Source organism: Oryza brachyantha, chromosome 9, assembly GCF_000231095.2.
Source record: "Oryza brachyantha chromosome 9, ObraRS2, whole genome shotgun sequence".
In the NCBI taxonomy this organism is placed as follows: domain Eukaryota; kingdom Viridiplantae; phylum Streptophyta; class Magnoliopsida; order Poales; family Poaceae; genus Oryza; species Oryza brachyantha.
In genome coordinates this window covers 6,589,323-6,611,366 of record NC_023171.2, presented here as the reverse complement: position 1 = coordinate 6,611,366, position 22,044 = coordinate 6,589,323, and the positions used below count along the sequence as shown (strand labels likewise).

General features: G+C 44.4%; 2 protein-coding genes, 1 long non-coding RNA gene and 1 pseudogene across 3 annotated transcripts; 2 read left to right on the top strand and 2 right to left on the bottom strand.

Annotated features, from left to right (window-relative positions):
* Positions 1 to 864: 864 nt before the first annotated feature.
* On the bottom strand, positions 865 to 3,109 carry LOC102714673 (BURP domain-containing protein 14-like). The gene has a single exon (XM_040527806.1). The coding sequence runs from the start codon at positions 3,078 to 3,080 to the stop codon at positions 993 to 995; it is 2,088 nt and encodes a 695-aa protein (XP_040383740.1). The 5' UTR covers positions 3,081 to 3,109; the 3' UTR covers positions 865 to 992.
* Positions 3,110 to 6,913: 3,804 nt separating this feature from the next.
* LOC121055391 lies at positions 6,914 to 7,779 on the top strand. Its single transcript, XR_005812524.1, has 3 exons — positions 6,914 to 7,086; positions 7,178 to 7,251; positions 7,601 to 7,779. It is a non-coding gene; the product is annotated as an uncharacterized LOC121055391 (long non-coding RNA).
* On the bottom strand, positions 7,523 to 8,497 carry LOC107304886 (annotated as a pseudogene).
* A 5,336-nt stretch (positions 8,498 to 13,833) lies between these two features.
* Positions 13,834 to 21,785, top strand: LOC102714402 (ankyrin-3-like). The gene is made up of 5 exons (XM_040527565.1): positions 13,834 to 13,997; positions 17,688 to 18,280; positions 20,135 to 20,733; positions 20,865 to 20,985; positions 21,139 to 21,785. Exons 1-5 carry the CDS (start codon positions 13,834 to 13,836, stop codon positions 21,783 to 21,785), a joined length of 2,124 nt encoding a protein of 707 aa, XP_040383499.1.
* Positions 21,786 to 22,044: the final 259 nt, after the last annotated feature.

The following is a 22,044-nucleotide window of genomic DNA, read 5'->3' as shown; positions in this document are numbered from 1 at the left end:
TGATTTGGAGGAGAAGTATGTAGGGGTAAATAATTTTGAGATTTTTATCGTAGTTTATTTTCTAGGCTTGGCTTTTAGATCGCCGTGAGCACGTATATTATTTTCTGTTTGTAAATATGTCCTTTGATTTTTTTAATAAGCCAAAAGATAACCCTCTAAAACTGCACCTAAACTATTCTTGTCTGGGATGGATTTTGGTAGCAAATTAAGAAATTTAGGTTGCTAATTAATCGTCAACTTTGTTTTCCCCAACAGGTTCGGACTTGCATTACAAGGTTTTTGGTAAGGATTAGCGAACAAGGACACTTCAAGTGCCACATATCCTTCAGCATGCACAAGGTGCTTCCAAACCACCACTTTTACCAACCCATCTACTCCCTCTCCATTCTACTCCCTCTAATTAATATTATTCGATGGTTTGGACAACAAAACTACAGTAAATTATTAAGTATTATGTCCTAAATGTTATATAAAAGTGAAGTGATTGGAGTGAGCATATCATAAAATTTTCTAGTTATATTTAGATTTATTTATTAATCACTGCATATACATGATATGTATATATGTTTAGATCAATTAGCATTTATATGAATATAGATAAGGTTAGCAAATCTTACGCTTTGGGTAGGAAGTAGTACTGTCTTTAATTAAGAGTGTGTCATTGAAACAAATTGTTTTTAACTTAAAATGTTTTTTTATATGCTTGCACTGAGTGTTGGACAAAACTTGGAACAATTAAACAACTAAGCAATCTGCTTTATCATCTGCTTTATGAGAGTTGAAGGGATGAAGTATATACGACCACAAAATGTAAAACATGACTACAGAATAAAGTCAAACTGAAATCAAACGATATGCAGACAAATTCATATTTTGAGGTGTGCACTTTCAGCAGAAAAAAAAAAGATCAAAATCTTTCTTACTTTTAAACAGAATCAACATACATATATAATTCAATCGAAATGTCTATAATTCAAATCGCATCAACGCCATCAATTGGCCACAGTCCAAGTCATATCTCCCTCGAAGATCCAATGGCACACCTCGATCTCACCCGGTTTTCCACCAAGCGCGATGAATGCTCCGTGATTCGGACTCCAGTCCGACGTGTCGAGATGGCATACCGCCACGCCGTGGTTGATCCTGTGGCCGGAATCGACGGCCAGGATGTCGGCCTCGTACACGTGGACGGCCGGCACCGAGTGGCAGTAGTACACCAGGTACGGGAACAGGCTCTGGTGGCACGACACGACGGGCCGCGTCGCGTTGCCGGCGCCGCCGCCGACGGCGACCACCCTGCCCAGCCTGACCTCCCCGCCGCCGCCCGCCGTCGACTCCGTGGCGCGCACGGCGACGTTGTCGCCCAGCGTCTCCACGGCGAAGTCGACGACGTCCTCGGCCGACGTCGCGCACCGCTTCGTCTCCCCGCGGCTCGGCGGGCGCGCGCACTCGGCCACCGTGGACGACACCACCTGGCTCATCGCCGTGCCCGGCGCCGCGCCGAACAGCGCCGAGACGGCGCTGGCGTCGAACGGGATCTTCGCGGCGATGACCCGTGGCAGGAACGCGCGCGGCGGCAGCCTGTCGGCGATGTCTGGCATTGGCATTCGGTTTCCGGCGATGAGGTCTTGCTCCCGGAAGAACTTCCCCGGCTGCGGCGACCACCTCGGCAGCAGCCGGCGCGCGGCCGTCGGTACCACCTCCAGCTTGGACACCTCCAGCTTGGACATGTTCTGGTACTCCTTGAACTCGACGCCGTCGTTGGAGTACGCCTTGAAGGTCGTGTTGTCGCCGGAGTATCGCGTGAAGCCGATGCGGTGGTTGGGGTTGGAGCCGAGGCCGTAGCCCTTGAACGTGACGCTCCCCGGGTTCACCGACTTGCCGTAGCTCTCGAAGCCGGCGGCGGCGCCATTGGCGTTGCTCGCGTAGGACGTGAAGCTATCGTTCCCGACGTTGGCGTCGTCCCTGTACCCCTTGAAGTCGTCGACGCCGGCGTTGCTGTCGGTGCCGTAGCTCTTGAACGTGTTCTCTGGGGTGTTTCCATTGACGCCGTATGAGGAGAACGTGTCGGCGGCGCCGTTCGCCCTGTCGCCGTAGTTGAGGAAGCCGGAGGCGATCGAGTTGGAGTGGTTGCCGTACGTCTTGAAGGACTCGGCGGCACCGTTCGCGGTCTTCCCGTACGCGGCGAAGCTCTCCTCGCCGGTGTTCGCGTCCTGCGTGTACGCAGCGAACTCGCGGGACCGGCCGTTCCCGTCGTGGTCGTAGTTGGCGAAGGACACGGACGCAGTGTTGGTCTCGCCGGCGTAGGTTGAGAACCCTCCTGCACCGCCGGTGGCGCCGGAGTTGTACGAGGTGAAGTTGGCGGTCCCGACGTTGCCCCCCGCCTCGTAGCTCGTGAACGAGTCGTTCCGCCCCTGCGAGCCCTTGCCGTACCGGCGGAACGAGTCGACGGGGCTGGTCTCTCCGCCCGAGTACACGGCGAACTGATCGGCGCCGCCGCCGCCGCTGTTGCCGTAGCTGCTGAAGTTGCCGTTCTCGTAGTTCTTGAATGGCGCCGCGCCGCCGCCAGCAGCGGCGGCTGCAGCAGCAGCACCGCCCCCGTCGGAGGAGGCGGCCGCGGGCCCCTCCCCGGACGACGACTTCGACGGCGAGGACGCCGGCGTCGTAGGGCAGAGCAGCGACGCCGCGGCGCAGAACGCGCGGATCCTGGAGCCGAGCTGGCCGGCGGCGGCGAGGGCGGAGAACGCCGCCGCGTCGGGCGCGGACAGCGGGGAGAGCTTGGCGAAGAGGAACGCCGGATGCGGGCGGTTGCTGTGCACCTTCCGGTTCCAGTACCGGACGAACGCCGCCTTCGCCGTGAACGGGCTCGCCGGCAGCTCCGACACCCGTGGCGGCACCACGCCGCGTTGCGTCAGCAGCGGACGCAGAGGCAGCGGCGACGGTGAAGGAGACGGGGAGAAGCTGGCAGCAACGGACGACGCCGACGGCGACGCAGCTGAACGTGGCAGGTGGCAGAGGATCACGGCTAGGACGAATTCGGGGATAGCCAGCAGGAGTCGGGCGTAGCGAGGCGGTGCCATTGTTGGGGGCGATGAGCTCGCGAGTTGCCGGCGAGGAGATTAATAGGTTGGCGCCTTGGCGTTGGCGGGAAGGAGGTCGATCGATGGGGCGTGAGGCGTGAAGTGTGATGGCGGGAGAGTTTGGGACGCGGTAGATATAACCTTGGTTCACAGTCAAGTTCCAAGTTTGACCGATGGGTTTCATTCAGTTTCACCTTCAGTTTGAAAAGTTGCTGCCAGAGCACCTAAATGTGTTTTATTTTCGTGCCAATACATATGAGTACCGAACTTTGATATTGATAAATTTTAGAGACCAATTTGATGTCTAAGATACTATCAGCATTGGTTCTGTTTCACATCGTAACACTGTGATGAAACAAAAATATATACTCTGTTCGTCGTAAAATAAATTATTTTTGGATTTTTTATTTACTGTTTTAATCAACAACGTTTATAAAAATAAGTTGTTTTTCTAAAAAAATATGTATTTTATTATAGCTCGTTTAATGGTAAATCTAGTAGCATTATTCTTATGCGATCGATCTTTTCGAAATTTTTAATAAAAAAGTTTAAAATATTCAACTTACCACTATTCTAAAAACAGTGGAGGTACACAGTGTCCAACTGTCCGCTTGTATTCTTAATTTTATGGTTTTGCAACACCTTTGTCCATTTGGCTACAGGAAAAACCATTCATACAACACCCAACCTCTTCAGTCACTCAGCTGACATGTCTAGTTCACATTCTCTAGTAAGTAGTGATTCACCTCTTCGTCTTGCCAATTCAACTGAGAGTCTGAGATTGCCTCTCGTTACTTAATTGCAGGTTACACAGCGACGAGCATGTCCAAACATTTCAGTAGATAACGACCTAGTGAAGACATTTGGGAGTCTCTGGAGCTTGTACAGTGAATCCGGTAGCTCAAAGTTTGTTTACGCTGCAAGTTGATGCATAAATTTAGGTTCAGGAGCACGAAAATTGCTTCCAATTCTTTTCTTCTTCTTTTTTTTTTGTCTGAAACGAAGGGATCAGTTTAACTTTGTCAAAAACAAATGAAGCATCCGAAGAATTTTTTTCCAACTGGCGGTTCAAATCACCATCCAAACTCGAACCAAATTTGTTTACAAACAGCTGACATTTGCCGAACCATCATTATTCAGTTCATACGGAGCTGAAAGTGAGCAAGTGATGGACTGACTCAACGCTCCTCCTGCACGGCGTTCTTCCACTTGCCGACCACCACCGTAAGCGCGCGGCGCGACGCCCCTTGCGGCGACAGCGCCGCCGCCGCGCCTGGAGCTCCCTCGCCCGGCGATGCGCGGCGCTCCTCTTCTCCCCTGGATCCATGAGCTCCTTCACCGCCGCCGCGACATCCTCTCATGTCACCACCCCGTCGCCGTCGCCGTCGCCGCGCGCCGCCGCGGGGCGTAGCGCAACCCCGGCCACCTCCGTCAGGATGACACACAACAAACCAACAAAGAAATCGGTTTTGTCCCACTATGAACTTGAACGCTTGATTACCAACTGGTTCAAAAATATTATGCCCAACCTGCCACAGAGCACTGATAACGTAAATATTATTAGTGGCATTCTATAGCAGTTGACGCCACTCCCAAGTTCCAACACAAAGGTTCAATAATAAGATCGGGCATAACCAGGGGCGGAATTGGGCCTGGGGCAACTTGGGCCCAAGCCCCACTCTTGAAATTTTTTTCCTTTACTAATACCCAGGTATTTCCTGAAAATAGCAAAGGCCCAGTACATTCAGCCCTACTCATTCGGTTTGGGCCAGCTCCAGTCAGGCCTTAGCCTTTTCGCAGCCCATACTCGCTCACTCTCCCTCTCTCTCCCTCAGTCGCTCTCGTTCTCTTTTCTGTCTCCTAGCGGCTGGCGGCTGGGGCGCTCAGGCCGCTCGGCGGAGGGGTGGAGTGGCGGACTGCGGCAGCGGGCAGCGGCGGCGAACGGCGCCACGGCGGCTCGGGCGCTCGACGGACTACGGCAAGGTGCGGCGCGCGGGACGGCGGGAGGAGAGGCGGGTGCGGCGGCAGCGGGCCAGCGGGCAGCGCGCAGCGGCGGCAGGGCAGCGTCGGCCGGCGGGATCCCGCGAGGTGGCGACGGCAAGGGTGGCGACGCCGCGACGGCAAGGGCGGCGGCCGGCGACGGCAAGGTAATTTTCTCAGTTTTGCTGAAAGGTGTACTCAACTATTGAGATGCATTGCTTGCCTTGATCCAAGGAATTCTTTTGCTAATTACAGTGAAGAAAAGCTAATTGAACTTGCCATGATTTATGCGGCTGATTTCTCTGAATATGCTTGTATTCTCCTTAGAGACCAACTTGACACATTCATTTATGATGTGAGAGCTGATCCAGAATTTTCAAGCTGCTCTGACCTTGGTAATCTAGCTGTAAAGATGGTTCAGAGTGATAGGCACACGGTTTTTCCATTGGTATATCGGTTAATTGAATTAGCCTTGATTTTGCCTGTTGCAACGGCAACAGTAGAAAGAGCCTTCTCAGCTATGAGCATTATTAAAACTGAACTACGGAATAAGATGAATGGATGAATCACTGTATGATATGCTACATTGTGTGAAACGGTTTCGATTAATTGTAATGAAAAATTGGTAAGTGTGAGAGAAGCGTGTGTATTAACTAACGAGGGTCAGGTCGTAAAATCTGTGCCCACAAAACGATGGTTCGGATTGTTTGTGTGCAGGTGCTTGGGGTCAACCTTGGTTAACGACAGACCGGGATCAAACTCAGGGGGAGTTGGGGTCTAGCACGGTCGAGAGCGTCAGGTGATAAGGTAGGACACAAGAGCATATATAAAAACGAACGTCGTGTGGACGCATTGGATATTCGCGAAGAAAATAGAAAAGAAGAAGGAGTATGTACATGGATGCATGCATGCACAAGTGTATATGGCTGCATGCATACCTACGTGCAAAGAATGGATGGCTAGCTAGCTGGTTGGTGCAAGGCATGGCTGGCTTGGATTGCATGGTCTAACGTGCATGGCCTGGTCAACCTCGGTGCTAGCTAGCTTTTGGGTGGATGGCAAGCAATCGGCAGAGAAGTCGGAAGTGCGAGTGCACGCATGCGTTTTTGCTCACGGGAGGAAGCGGCGTCGACCGTTCGGTCCATGGAGGAAGCGTCACTGGCAGGCGGGCCTAGCGAGGCATCAGGACGCGCGTGGTGCGACCGCGAGCGGTGTGCTCGGCCGCTGACGAGCGGGCCCAGGCCGCAGGTGCGTGCGTGTTTGGCTTCAGGTGGGAGGAGCTATCCCGCACGGGACACGCGGCCTATTCTGCTTCGGCGCTCGCGAGCGTTCCAAACGGAGGGCGACGCGTGGCAGGATTGCTCTCCCGTGCGCGCGGGCTGGAGGCAGCTGGAGGCTAGATCTTCTACGGTTCAACGGATCAAGATGTGGCGAGCTATGTGGTGCATTCTGGAGCGCTGATTCTCAGTCCGACGGCTGTGAGGACTTAGAGTAGCCGCCAAGTTTTGGGGGTATTTTGGTCTTTTTCCAATGGAGGATCAGCCCTATAAATAGGGATGAAATGGTTGCTTGAGTTTGTAACTTTGTAATGAAATGAAAAATGTTTTTCGAGAGTGGTTTGTTACTCTAGCTTATGTTGGCTAGATGTGACAATAACTCTCATGAATTGTTATTGTTAAGCTTGTGAACCAAGCTTTGTAAACTTCAAATGAAATTTTATTTACCGCATTTAAATTTTATGCTTTTCGCATTTAAATTCCTGTCAATATTTCCTGCTTTGTTTTATTTTTGATATCTCCATTCCTGTCCTTCTATTTTCACAGAGATATTTTTTGGAGTTTTGCGATCGAGTTGGAATTTTGTTCTTTTCGGGGATAGTTACAATTTAGCTATATTCACCCCCCTCTATAGCCAAATCCGATCTCACACATTAAGAGAGATGTTTTTGCTAGCATTGAAGATTGCAAGATTATAGAACGTTACCATGCTATGAGGACACGGAAGCATTAGCTACGTACATCTAGAGGTTTGTCGTGCTTTGTTTTGTAATTTAATAAATAATTCAGTTCTCATAATTTTCATCACTTACATAGTTACATATATATATAATTTTGTAGGTTCGGGTTCAAGTTCTCTCCCTACTGTTAACGAAGAGTGAAAATCACGAAGACTTGGTGCTACATCTCACTAGGTATGCTAATAAAATTTAGCTTAGTCTTATATTTTTTTACCATCACTGTTCCTAGTTGAATGAATTTTCCTGGATAGTTCTTGCCTTTACTTTATGCCCTGTGCGTCTGGAAATCCTGGTTCCGCCACTGGGCATAACTATGCCGAAAGAAAAAGGAAATTCATTGCATAACGGACGAGGACGACAGCATCACATGTATGATCAGAGATAGCGGATAGGTTTGTCCAAGAGAAATTCACCAAAAGAAAACAGCTGATATATTATATTTGGTCCCAGCATGCGTTTATGTAAATTGTTTCAAGTAATCTTCCGGCATCCTCCCAAGTTTTATGTAGTCTTCGTCATGCAGGTCACCCTGGCAACAATCCAAAACCAAACATGTGAGACAACCGTAGCATGAGATTGATATCTCCATTGAGTAAAATCAAGAGCATATTTTTCAGAACATAAACCGTACCACATAGTAGGTATGTTCTCCTTCAGTGGCATCACCATCACTCTCAGAGGCCATTTCACTTTCACTGCTCTCTTCCTTTTTATATGTGATGAGTACTCATAAATCTTCTGCGTGAGAAAAATCTAAGGCAAATTGCCGAATCTTCATGGAAGTACTAATGGATTCAACAGGACCGCACTTCAAGTTCGCAATCAGCCACTCAGCCTCCTTTCTGATACCCTGATATATGGTGCAAATAAATTGATCAAAGTCGTGTGACACAAATTTCAGATAAGTACGTATACCAGAATATGGTTAGGTGAAAGCAAACATGCACATACCAGAAGGGCAGTAGCAACATCAACAGACCACTCCCCACGGAAAATGAAAAAACTAACCGCAATGGCCCGGATTTCATGGCACAAGGCGTACTCCTCATCGTTAAGCATACGGCGCCCATGCCTCAGCCATTCAGAAACAGAAATCAACTCAGCCTCCTTAGCAATACACTTGAAACCTTTTTTTTTTTTTTTGGGGGGGGGGGGGGGGGGCAAATAACCGATACAAGAAACTAGTGAGCTTCTCTTTCAATCGTTAAAACAGAATGTCAGAATGAATATGGCAATCAATCAGTCAAACTAAACAGCCTGGAGATTGCAGATGTACCTCAGCAGCATCGATGCCAAATGGACGTTTTCTTCCTTTTTCTTCTCCTTTAATCGCGGTATTCATCCATTGGAAAATGCATTTACCCACTACGTAACCACGAATAATACGGAAGGCTTTTACATTGGTCCACAAGAGCTCCATGCTCTTCTCCTTCTCCAAACACTTTCAAAGAAAGAAACCATCATTGCTTATGCATATTATGCCAGGAAAAGCATCCAATAACTACTTGAAAGATAAATGGTGTAATTTAAGTGAATCCTTCTGTGCATACAAACGAAGGAGCAATTACAAAAAAAAAAAAAAGCCTCGTATGGACGCTGCAGTTACCGTCACAGCACGCAGCCCAATGAATGAAGCAAGAGGGCTGGCCACATATAGGTTCAAACGCTTAAAAAAGCGAAAATACCCAAAGAATTGTTTCATAGTGAAGCCCCATTTGGACTAGAAGTTTTGTACAGTGAGCATATATTTCGTATTGGAGGATTTGACTACACAGAATAGGCTTTTCTCATGAAAGCTTAATTCTAATTATTTGGTTCCTATTTATTCACGAGAAGGAACAAAAATGGATCACACGGTTACATCACGTGTCCATAAAAAGTACGTTAACAACAGTTAAAATCGTGTTTGTTAACACTTGAACAGTTGGTATGAATTTAGTATTAGAGTCGTATCAGTAAAATTTGTATTGGACGAATCCAATGACTTAAAACTTTGTTTAGCATAGCATATATAGTTTCTGTAAAAGAGAAACAAATTTCGGATGACCCAACAACTTTGTATTGATTTCGTGGAGGTAAGCAAGCAGAGAAATGGATCGGGGGTTACCATGGAGGCAGCATCAGCTACCATGGGAAATTTTTTAAAAAACATTTTTAAGAAATAATTTTATTTCTAAATCTTTGGGAAAAATATTTTCACCGAACTTTTTAGTCATGCCACCAACATTGGCGTGGCCAAACGGCTTGCCACGCCATTGTCGATGGCATGACAGCATTGTCTTGTCATGCCACGTGGGAAGACTGTGATGCCACGCCGCACCAAAAAGGTTGCGTGGCAGCGTTGTCTTGCCACGCCAATGTTGATGGTGTGACCAAAAGGTTTAGATTTGAAAATAGTTCCCCAGAGGTTTAGTAATAAAATTATTTCTTAAAAAGATTTAAAAAATAAAAAAATTTCCTACCATGGAGGCAGCATCAGCCAGAGGAGCAGGACCTCTATGAAAGGAGTAAAACCAGTGAAGGTAGACATCGTACTGCTGCAAGGCACCTGGACTAGCGTTTTTGAAGTCCTCACATGGAACTAGTCTGTTCGTTCCCAGTGATTTGAATTCATCTGATTTCGCCATTACGAGACGACATTTGAAGGGGCAAAAGAAAACAGTTAACGTGATGGAAAAGGATGCTGAAATAACGAGTCATTAGTTTACCAGGGCATTTTAAAAGATCCAGCGGTGGCGGCGGTGGGGAAGAAGAAACTCTGTCAAAATTGGAGGCTTGGGCGACTTGTCCTGGACCGCCTGATGCGCCCTGGAATCTGATCTCGCACTTGTCCGACATTGCCGCATATTCGACCTTGAGGCGCGGGGAACGACCACGCTCTATCTAGCGTCCCCTCTTCCCCATTCCGAGTCGCACAAGACGAGGATGGGGACGGGAGAGAATGAAGCGGATGGAGTGGAGAGGGAGAGGGAGAGGGAGAGGGAGAGGGAGCGGAGGATCACCACTGCCACGACGCCGCGACGGCTTCACCATGGTCATCTAGGGTTTGGGGAGGGGACGGATGGAGAGGACAAAGAAGGCCTGCCGCGTCACAGCCAGTAAGCTAGGCCCACAGTAGTTCGATTTGCATTGGATAGATTCAAATTGCCCTCTAATCAAAAATTTATTTCCTTCTACAGTTGGATGCAACGTACAAGTCATAATATTGTGTAGAGAGAACACTGTATATCTATCCTATACTACAGTGCACAAATTTCATTTACTCACTGCAAAATTTAACTACTGAAATTATTTGCATCAAATTAGACGGTCTACGTTCCATCTACCCTCCTATTTATCGGCTCCCAAAGTCATGCACACTTTCCATCTATCCTCTCTACATCAAATTTAATGCATTAAATTTCGGTCAAATATAGATCTAAAATTCAACGTGATATAAAAAGACCAGAGGGAGTATTACAAATATCACCATGTTACGTCTTGCTCAAAACTTTGTTTCGTCTTTTTCAAAGATTTTATACAAACATAGAATATTATAAGTTATTCTTATATTCCATTTTACTAATAATGGATCAAAAATAAATAAATAATTTTTTATATGTATGTACATCAACATGAGGGGTTAACCTTACTCTCCTTAGGGCACATACAAAGGGCTCTAATTGTCGTCTCTATCGCTGTATGCTTGCTGACGTGGAAGAGAGAGACGATAGGAGAAAGAAAATTGGTTGTTTTGTATGGAGTCAACAAAACATCGACTCTTAGTGCATAAAACGAGGAGACAACCATAAAATTTGCTTTGTACGTGTGTTGACTCTAATTAGAGACGCTAAGCATATGGAATGCAAATGAGAAATTAATTAGTTTAGAGTCAGCTTGATAGACTGTCCTTTATACGATGAGTTTTTTCTGCTGATGTGGCTTAAGATAGAGCCCATCATTGAACATGCCCTTATTTTGTAAGCATTTGGAAGTGCTTCGTCTTTTGGAATGGAGCCCCTGCGCGTGCGTGAGTTGTGCGGTGACAGTGGAGCTCTACCCATCCCTTTATAGTGGCACTAAGACACTAATGAACTCGGTAACTCGTGGGAATCACTCTCAACCGCTTTTGGGGAAACACAAAATAAAAAAATTATTTCCTACCACACAAAATAGAAATTATTTCTTAAAAAGATTTAAAAAATAAAAAAATTTCCTACCATGGAGGCAGCATCAGCCAGAGGTGCAGGACCTCTATGAAAGGAGTAAAACCAGTGAAGGTAGACATCGTACTGCTGCAAGGCACCTGGACTAGCGTTTTTGAAGTCCTCACAAGTAACTAGTCTGTTCGTTCCCAGTGATTTGAATTCATCTGATTTGCCATTACGAGACGACATTTGAAGGGGGAAAAGAAAACAGTTAATGTGATGGAAAAGGGTGCTGAAATAACAAGTCATTAGTTTACCAGGGCAATTTAAAAGATCCAGCGGTGGCGGCGGTGGGGAAGAAGAAACTCTGTCAAAATGGAGGCCTGGGTGACTTGTCCTGGACCGCCTGATGCGCCTTGGAATCTGATCTCGCACTTGTCCGACATTGCCGCAGATTCGACCTTGAGGCGTGGGGAACGACCACGCTCCATCTGGCGTCCCCTCTTCCCTATTCCGAGTCACACAGGACGAGGATGGGGACAGGAGAGAATGAAGCGGACGAAGTGGAGAGGGAGAGGGAGAGGACGGCCACTGCCACGACGTCGCGACGGCTTCACCATGGTCTAGGGTTTGGGGAGGGGACGGAGAGGGGATAGATAGCCCTCTAATCAGAAATATATTTCCTTCTACAGTTGGATGCATCGTAAAGTCATAATATTGTGTAGGGAGAACGTTGTATATCTATCCTATCCTACAGTGCACAAACTTCATTTACTCATTGCACAAATTTAACTACTGAAATTATTTGCATTAAATTAGATGGTCTACGTTCCATCTACCCTCCTTCTATTTATCGGCTCCCAAAATCATGCGCACTTTCTATCTATCTTATCTACATCAAATTTGATGCATTAAATCTTGGTCAAATATAGATATAAAATTCAACGTGTCATAAAAAGACAAGATGGAGTATTACAAATATCACCATGTTAGATCTTGCTCAAAACTTTGTCTAATCGTTAGTTTTTTTCAAAGATTTTATACAAACATAGAATATTATAAGTTACTCTTATATTCCATTTTACTAATAATGGATAAAAATAAATAAATATTTTTTATATGCATGTATATCAACATGAGTGGTTAACCTTACTCTCCTTATTTTGTAAGCATTTGGTAGTGCTTCGTCTTTTGGAATGGAGCCCTTGCACGTGCGTGAGTTGTGTGGTGACAGTGGAGCTCTATCCTTCTTTTTATAGTGGCACTAAGACACTAATGAACTCCGTAACTCGTGGGAATCACTCGGAACCGCTTTTGGGGAAACACCAAGAGCTAGCCGAATAAGTGGAAGCTCAGGACGAGACGAACAAAGATCGGTACGTTCAGCTGAACCAGGGCTCGGCCCACCCCTTGGATCCACCGCCTTCACCTGGGCATGGCTCCACAAAAAAATTGAGGTGGTTAATTTGGACCAATTGCAGTTCGGTCGAACCAGTGGTTGACCTATGGGTCTAGATGTGGGTATTCACTGATTCCCATCGATCTGTACTGGTTTACTCCCGAATGGTGGCCCATAATCCTTTGTGCTTGCTTCCCATAGGTTGGAAGTGTATTTTCTCCATTAATGACTCCGGTTTTCCCTTAATTAGATAACTAGTCACCTTTATGCAAAATATTTATCAAAACTTGTGAAAATAGTTACAAATAAGACCTACTAGTCTACCACTATGTTTGATGCTTTATCTTTTAATTATTGTTTTTATGCCAACCATTAAAGTTAGCATTTATGGACCGTCAACATTTAATACATTCCCCCGTGTTTCATAATTCTTGTCATTTTGAATAAGGATGTGGTAAAAACTTTAATTATAAGTGAACTTTAAAATATTTAGTTTGAAAATAGTAGAACAAGACGTATATATGAGCTACAAAGAGTATTTTAATAAGTAAAAATTTATTTATTTATTATATATTTTAATAGAAAATCATAGTGAAAGACATCCAAATAATTAGGAAGAATTATTAAACTAGCAGCATTAGTTTATGATGTCAAGTGGGCAACTTCATTAACAAAAGTCAATGCCGACACGCTGTATTATTCACAAAACTTAGCGAGACTTCGTCTCCGGTGCACATATTAGCTAAATGATCTAATAATCGATCGCGAGAGCCAGCTGACCCGATCGACGACGTTGGGTAACACGAGCGCGCGCGCACATCCAATTCTGGGCAAAAAGCATATACCACATCCAGATGCGCAAGCCAAGGAAAATAAGCTATTCAAAAATAAGCACCCCCGGGCCAGCTTTGAGCGAGAGGGTCGTCGTATGGCTTTTCACGAAACAAAGCGAAATGATATATTTGATAATTTATAAATAATTTTTTTTACGTACGATCTCTTAGCTATTCAAAAATAAACTCTGGAAAATAAGCTGTGATGAAAAACTTTGAAATCAATTTTAAGTTTAATAAATTTAATAATTTAATAAGACACTGAATAAGTTCCAACTCTGAAGGCTAGAGCTATATAAATACGATATCGTAGGTGCCTCTGAAAGTCGCACGCTCGATCGATCGATCGGTGGCAACGAAGAATTCGTGCTGCTTCGACCTCCGCTCGATCGAGATCATGTCGAGTCCCCCACCGGCATCATCTCGCAGTGATGAACAGATAGAGAAGCTGAAGAAGGATCTGCTGCGAGCTGCAAGAGAAGGAAATGCCGATCTCCTACGCCAGCTGCTGGATGGGAAGCAGCTGGATGCTTCAGCCGAAGGTTGTTCTCATTTCATCAGGCAAGTTCTCAGTTTTCACTACTTTAATTTGCTGCGGTACTATAATATTTCAAGTTTTACTATACTTTTTTTTTTTGGAGAAACAGTGGCATTTGCATGTATACGGGCAGTTTCTTAAGACAATCAGCCGATAAAATCAATTTCATTGGACGGTACAATCAATTTTTACGGATGGTACTCTAGCTAAGTGAATGCGTTTTTCTTTTTTACCATCGTTGAAAAGTATGTTGAGTTATCAAAAATTTTAGCGTAAAATTTTGGTACATTGGGTACTAAATTTTTATACTACTTTTTTAAAGACGTTAAAAAGCTCCAAGTGAATTGTCCATAAAATCCACCCTATTTTTATCGGCAGTATTTTGAAGCATCTGTTGTGAAAATTGGCTTTTGCATGCGGTCTTTGGCCCTGATGCTGCCTCAGATATTGTACATATATGGCTCTTAAATTTTTGGCCGTTTGACAAAAGAAAAGCCGGTGGTATGGGAAAAATCATTTTTTAAGTATCGAGGAGAGGGTGGTGGAAGAGAAGAGATTGATAAGCAATTATTATTAAATAGTTCAATATTACTCCAAACTAGTAATCGTGCACGTGCAAGGCATGTTTCCTTCTATGTCATGATAAACATGAATAAATTTGTTATTTTTTTCATAACATGTCACACAAAATATATAAAAACAAAGTTAATATGCCACATAACTCACCCTTTATATTGTTAGAGCGCCACGGAGTACACAACGCGTGACATACCACAACCAAATCAGACCCACACCACCCACCAATAGAGTAACCACCCCTCTTATACAAGATGCAGTTAAATTTTAGCTATTTGAATTATTTGCGAGGTGCTCCGAATAAAGTGAGTTAAGCTTTGACTCATTTCGGTCAAATTTTAACTTACTGAAGCACGAATACAAGCCAGTGAACGCAATTTAATTTTTAACTCAAACACGTTACACGCATATTGAGTTATTTTTAAGTTTGATTAAAAATGTAGTTATACTTATATCGTCATTGACAAAATTATTTTTATCCAAAAGACATGACAATCGATGTTGATCGACATACACATCTTCTATGTTAACTAATTTGGTGCTTTGAGGTGATGTTTCTACCGTCATTTGTGTAATAAAATCTTGGTCGATCAACTCATATTCTGCAAAGCATACAAAGAAAATAATGATAATGAACATAGTAACTAAACTTTGTTACCTTGTGGTAGGTAATAATAAGTCTGGTTAATTACTGAACATATCAAATTCAAAGGTCCATTAGTTTGGTAAGACATTTTAACTTTGTAGGGCATATATGTGCCACTTCTTGCTCCATCATCCACGCAAACACGCCTGATGAATCTGCAAAAATGAGCAACGATCAGACATACGTATACGTGAACAAAAAATTATCTTAGTGTACTTACATTTAATATTAATATCGGCGTACAATGACTATAGATATACGTTATATTATGGAGATGTTTTTATTTATTTAAAAAAACAAAAAGTGAGCAGAATACTTATTTTTATGTAAAAAATAAATAATTACATATAAATGTTGATACCCATGTAATTCGTAAATTAATAGCACCCTCCAACAGTAATAGCACAAACCGATCCAAAGATCATACTTCTTATTCTCAAGCTGTTATCACAAGGGAAAGATTGTAGGGAGCAAAAAAGCTTAGCGTAAGCAAGCACATCATTACCTGGAGTTGCTCGGATGTCTCAAAATCAAGGTCAGCATGTTGCCATTTTTTATTTCCATAGTCAAGGCAATCAAGCTGGTAATCCAATCAAAGGATGTTTGCCATTTGCTTCTGTATGAAACCAAGAATACTGAATCCAATCAAAGATTTCAGCTTATTTGCAAACGTTGGGTCCTTCCGATTTTTTAAGTTCTCACGGCTTGTCACCATTTCATACAGCACACAATCATAATCTTGAAGTGCTTGTTGGAGTCTATCGAAGTATCTGACAAATAAAACTGTATATTTCAGCTAATGTACTTAGCCTAGTAGTTAACTATACAGATACTGCAACATTGTGAAAATGAAAATGAACACAGTGGATCTTCCAATAAGCAAATGATGATTGCCATAGACAAAAGTTTTTCAATGCCAACAACTATGACTGTCAGTAGATAGTAATAGGTAAACATGAAAGAGCCTAGAGCGCATACTCTTTGTCAGCAATATGGGCAGTAGAAACCAAATCAACCTGCAGCAAACAGAAAGTTCAAAATCAATCACAGACAAGATGCTAATTAAGAAGTAACACAAGTTCACCACTAAGTACTTATTAGTCAGAAAATCTCTTATCAAAAACCCAAAACCCGAGTAGGCCCGTAGCAAGAAGAGAAGTAAAATCAGAACACGGGGGAATGTTTTTTCTCAGCAAGCTGAAACCGTCGAAAGTGAATTGCAGTTTGCTGGGTGAGATTACGCATAATTTCTCTTCGTCCCATTGAGAAAAATCTCCATGATTTGGAGAGATACGGTGTCACGTAGCTTCAATCAACAGGCTTACATAGAGGAAGGGGTGGAGGATTGACCACGAGAACCGCTTCTTAAAGCGCACCACTGCCGTCTGCAGCTCCTCGCTGCACACCCTGATGCCCCCACCTCCCCCGGACCCCGGGCGGCGGTACCGCATGTAGTCGGTGATGGAGCTGCTCGCCACGAGCCGCTCCGGCGCCCCATTAGCACCTACCGCCGCGTCACTGGCCGGTCGAAGTGGGTCGGGCGGCGGCGACCTGCGTCGTCGCGGCGGATAGGAGCGGGGTAGGCGGTGGCCAGGAGCAGCGGCGGCCTGTGTCAAGGCGTTGGGGGCAGTGCTCGGTCGGGGGGCGGGGGGAGGAATCACCACGGCAGAGAGCGTGCTGCTCGGTCCGGGGGCAGGGGGAGGAATCACCGTGGTAGAGAGCGTGATCAGGGGTGTGTCCTACACGTAGGATTGCAAGAGACAGTTGTTTTACATCATTCTGAATCATTAGATATGTGCATCTGACGGTAGAAAATGGATCGAATAAATCCTGTGTACATTTGTTGGTGCGGCCATAAAAAAATTACAACTCCTTTTTAGATTAGTATAGATACATTTGTTGGTGTGGCTATAAAAAAAGAAGTAGATGAGAAAGACTATTTACGAGCTAACAACTATTATCCCTTAGTCAATGACTAATGATATATAGGCATGTGTGGGGTCATTTAATGACGGTTCCCAATAAAAATCAGCATAGATGGTCTGAATGATCAATGATGTCTCTCTACAAGTACGGGCTCTATCACTATATTCAAGTCAATTGTTTTTAACAGAGAGTATATGTGTGCTAGTATGCTACATGTTACGCGTAATGTGTTTTTTTGCCCTCTTAAGAAATATCTTAAGATATCAAAATTTTAGTGTAAAATTCTGATACCTTAAATATCTGAAGATGCTAAATTTTATACTGAAAATATGATAGCTCAAGATATCTTTTTAAAAGTGATAAAAATTAAAGCTCTTCGCATAATAGATTAGGAGAAACGAACACTGTGCAGCTATGTGGACGTACGCCCTAGCTGGCATGGGCTGCGCAGTTCGATCGAACTACTTTCAAATTACTCATCGGCTTCTTTCAAATCAAATTCTTAATTAGTCCCAACTCTTTGAAAGCTGTACTCAGTGTAACACACCAATCACTCCTGCTGCAGCAAGTTGGTAACTTCTTGTTGTACGGGCAACGGTGCCACGGTTGAAGTTGTTGTTCGAAGAAGGGATGACAATTCTCTAGACAATAATGGTCCTGCAGAAGACACAGAAGTGGGTGAAATTGTTGATCAGGCTAACACTAATAACAGTGATACTGTGTCATCTGAAGATGTTATAGAGATCCTACGGAATGTTTGTCTGCTTCATGTCGTAGCAGACAGTGGCGATGGTGAAAACCACAGGAAATGCGCGACGGCGATCCTCGAGAAAGACCCAACGCTCTTCTCTGCGCGCGACGACATGAACTATACTCCCCTGGACCGTGCACTGAGGGCTCGTCATGCCGAACTGGTCTTGCATCTCCTCGAATTCGTGGACGGAGTTACTGATGAGGAACAAAAAACGGTTACCTCCCGAAGCACAAATGACCCTTCGGTGAGGCCAAAGGACGGCATGTCTCCGCTATACGTCGCCGTCTCCTTGGGATACAGCCAAGTCGTCATTGATAATCTAATCACCACTTTTGGCCAACACCTGGCCTATTACGGACCAAACGGCCAAAATGCGCTACACGCCGCAGCTATTCGGAGTGAAGGTAACATTTGTATACTTTTTTTCACTTTTATAATTTATTAGGCGAATGATTTATTTGTAGTATTTGCTTTGTTTTATATTGGAAGATTTTTTTAGCTATGACCTAGATTTATATATCTGTCGACTAATTTTTATTATTTGTATGTCTAAATGTATTACATTCATATATAGATCTAGTCAATGCTAGAAGGTTTTATTTCATGAAATGAATGTAGTAGTCAACTAAATTTACACACAACGTATATGACAAACTTATGCCTTATATCATCTTAACTTACACAACGTGGGAAAATTACAAATTTGGAAATGCATGCAAAAATTACAACTAAAGTTTAAAACGTCCCAAAATTCTATGTGGCACTCTTCTCCTTAGTTGCTTTGTCAAGTAAACAGATCATATATTGTCTTGAAAATTAGCATTGGGAATGCCTTATTGGTTGAAGCTGTAGGATCAAAACGAATCACCAAACATACTAGCGGGAGTGAATGAATCAACCAAATCTTTTATTGGGGAAAAACCCAAAATTTTTAGACCAACCTATTGATATTAATCCCTTATGGCACAGGTCCGACCACTTAAGAAAATGAGAACTTACATGATAATAGATTAATTTTATTGCATCAATACATGTTTACAAAGTGCATACAAAGCCATCGTCTCAAACCATAATTTTTCTCTCTACCAAAAATTGTCACTGGAGCCTCAACCCATTATCTATTTATATCAAAACCTTTATCACTAAATAGGAGTAGGACACCTTGTCCTATTATGAGTATAACTCCTGATCAGGACTCAACCTCTATTCCAAATATAATTACAATTTCCAAATTAATCCATGTCTTCGTTTCCTAGAACCGAAAGCTATGCAGTACTGTAGCGACAGCCAAATAACATCCATATCGATTCTCTTCATCACCTTTTCTTCTCCAAATTTCTACACAATGGCTTCAGCACTTGTAGACGTAACGTGTGAAGCCCGTGGCGAAAACATCCCCACACTGTATTCATATATGTTATGCCACCTTGTAGCCAATATCATCACACAATATCGTTGATCATTCCATTGATCCTTGAGTCCAGTCATGATCTTGCTGTTGACTATCGTTGACCCAAGTATCCTAACTATAGTCTAACCTTATCACATGATGTTCTGATCGTGCTAGACCTCGGCTTCTCCCTAAATCTAGTCTTGGTTCTCACCATTGACCAAAATTGACCTCAAATAACCTGCAACAACATAAATAAGCCAACCATTTTTTTGATAGATACATTGTAACCTTACCACATTAGTCATGTGTACTCACACTAACAATATAAATATTTCCAACAAATTTTCATTCAATAAATTATTTGCAAAACCAATTGTTCATCATAATATATTAATCATGAATATGATATTATAATCTCTTCTTTGATGAACATATTGACAACGTCACCAAATGCAAGATGATATTTTAAGTTTTGCATTGACTAATAACTGCAATTGAGGACTTATTGTTCAGTCAATTTCTCTCATGAATCCTAGTGTTATTCTTGGTAGATCCATTGCATTTAGCGCTAATTTAAATTTTAAGGCAAGAAAACATGTAGTCATATTTCAGGCCACAAGATTATCATAAAGCAAATAACAACACTTGTGCAATGCACGGCCGGGTTACATCGGCAAACTAGTAGAACTTTAATTAATAATCGAAAACTATGGTCTAATTAATGGATGAAAGGGCTGATTAATTGGTACAGATGACAAGTACCTGCACATGCCCACATATTATTTATCAATGAGAATTTTGATTATAGTAAATAGTTTTCCACAACTTTGAACCAAAATTAATGACAAATTGAAACGCGATGCAGCTCTTACCAGAAAAATTGTGGAAAAGAAAAAAGATCTCATAAACGAATCTGATGGGGACGGAAGTTCGCCTCTTCACTTCGCGGCATCCGTTGGAATCAAGGGCATAACAAAATTACTAATTGATAGCGCAAGAGAACAAAACGTGATCCAGATGCCAGATAACGAGGGCATGTTCCCCATCCACATAGCTTCTTCAGTCGGCGCCATGGACGCAATCGAGTCGCTGATCGATGCTGACGACTTGTCTTCAGCTGCCGTTCGCAACGCTGAAGGCAAGACCTTTCTTCATATCGCGGTCGAGAACGGAAACCGCAGCGTCGTCGAGTTCGTGTGCGTAGAACCGAGACCAAAGCTGATGGAAATTTTGACCATGTTCCTATGGAGAAAACCGAGAGAGAAGTTGGTGCACGTTCTGAACATGAAGGACAATGACGGAAATACTGCATTGCATCTGTCTGTTCAGAAAAGAGACGAGACCATCTTCAGCTATCTGTTGGGGAACAAGTACGTGGAGCTCAGCCATGCCAACAACAAAGGCTATACACCACTCGATCTTGCAAGCAAGATAAGGACCGGGAATCCGTTCGCCTCTCCTCAGGTACGCACAAAACGATCGAAAATTTTGTCTTCACGAAATCGGAGCATCTCTGGCCGGCCCTGTTGCTGCGAGAAGATATATGAGAGAGACACTGACAGATTTGTAATTTTTTTTTAATGAAAAATGTACAGAACCCGACGGAATGGATGATCAGGGTATTGGCTCATTCCGGAGCTCATTTAAGTCCTCGTAGACGTGACAAATTTATCCGTGCTCCCTGCTCAATGAAGGAAAATAAGGCGAAGTCTGGAAGTGATGACAAACCTAGCCATGGTGGTAGTTCCTCTAAAGGAAAGGATTTAGCACATGATGAACCTAAACCTAGCCATAGTGGTAGTTCCTCCAAAGGAAAGGATTTAGCGCATGATGAACCTGGCTGCGATAGGTGCTCCAAAGAGAACGAAGCACACGGGGATAACCTTTCACGGTCGAGCGAGAGCGTCTTGGTTGCATCGGTGCTGATAGCGTCGGTGACTTTCGCCGCCGCGTTCACCATGCCAGGGTCGTACAAGACGAGGAGCCCCAAGGAAGGCACGCCGGCGCTCGGCGCCGGCTACTTTTTCAAGGTCTTCCTCGTCGCCGACATCTTCGCCTTCTTCTTCTCCGTGGCGGCGACCTACAGCCTCGCCGAGTACGGGAACCGGGCCACCGTGGACCCTCTGGTCCGCTGCGCCTACGCGCGCCGCGCCGTGCGGCTGTTCCACGTCGCGCTCAGGAGCATCCTCGTCGCCTTCACGCTCGGCGTTTCGGTGGTGATGCTGGACATCTCCGTCAGCGCCGCCGTCGTCGCCGGCGTGCTCGCTTCCATCTTCGTCGTCTACGGAAACGTCCCGCTCGGCCATGATCTCAGGCTTCTGCGGGTGATGTTCCACAGGTTCGGCGTCACGGTTTCTTGGCCGCTGCATCCGGCCACCAGCACCAGTCTGGGCTGGACCTCCCGGCGGCTTCAAAGCTTCTCCGCGACACTCGTCTGGAACCTGGTCAAACTTTTCTGGACGTATGGCCTCATCTTTGCGGTTGCTCGCGTTGCTCAACTGAAGCAGAAAAGTTGACGCCCTCGATCGATTTTCGTTTCCTAAATTTGTCGGGAAGAGATCGATCATTGTTTTAAATCCTCTCGCACTGCATTCCCAAATCACTAATTGTCCGGCTCCGGCTGCTCACTGGTTAATGCTTCCAGAGTACGTTGCATTTCTGCTTTTCCTACTGCATTTAATTAAAACATGTATAACTCTATGTTTAATATTTGATTGAATTCAATTTGTTATTGTTAACTATTGATTGTTACAAATCATGATGGATCAAAACTGC

Bases quoted from the DNA above. Each gene is read 5' to 3' on its own strand.
- LOC102714673 (XM_040527806.1), bottom strand. From the start codon at position 3,080: ATGGCACCGCCTCGCTACGCCCGACTCCTGCTGGCTATCCCCGAATTC.
- LOC102714402 (XM_040527565.1), top strand. From the start codon at position 13,834: ATGTCGAGTCCCCCACCGGCATCATCTCGCAGTGATGAACAGATAGAG. The intron at 13,998-17,687 runs GCAAGTTCTCAG...CTCCTGCTGCAG, and splicing joins GGTTGTTCTCATTTCATCAG to CAAGTTGGTAACTTCTTGTT. The intron at 20,734-20,864 runs GTACGCACAAAA...AAAAATGTACAG, and splicing joins ATCCGTTCGCCTCTCCTCAG to AACCCGACGGAATGGATGAT.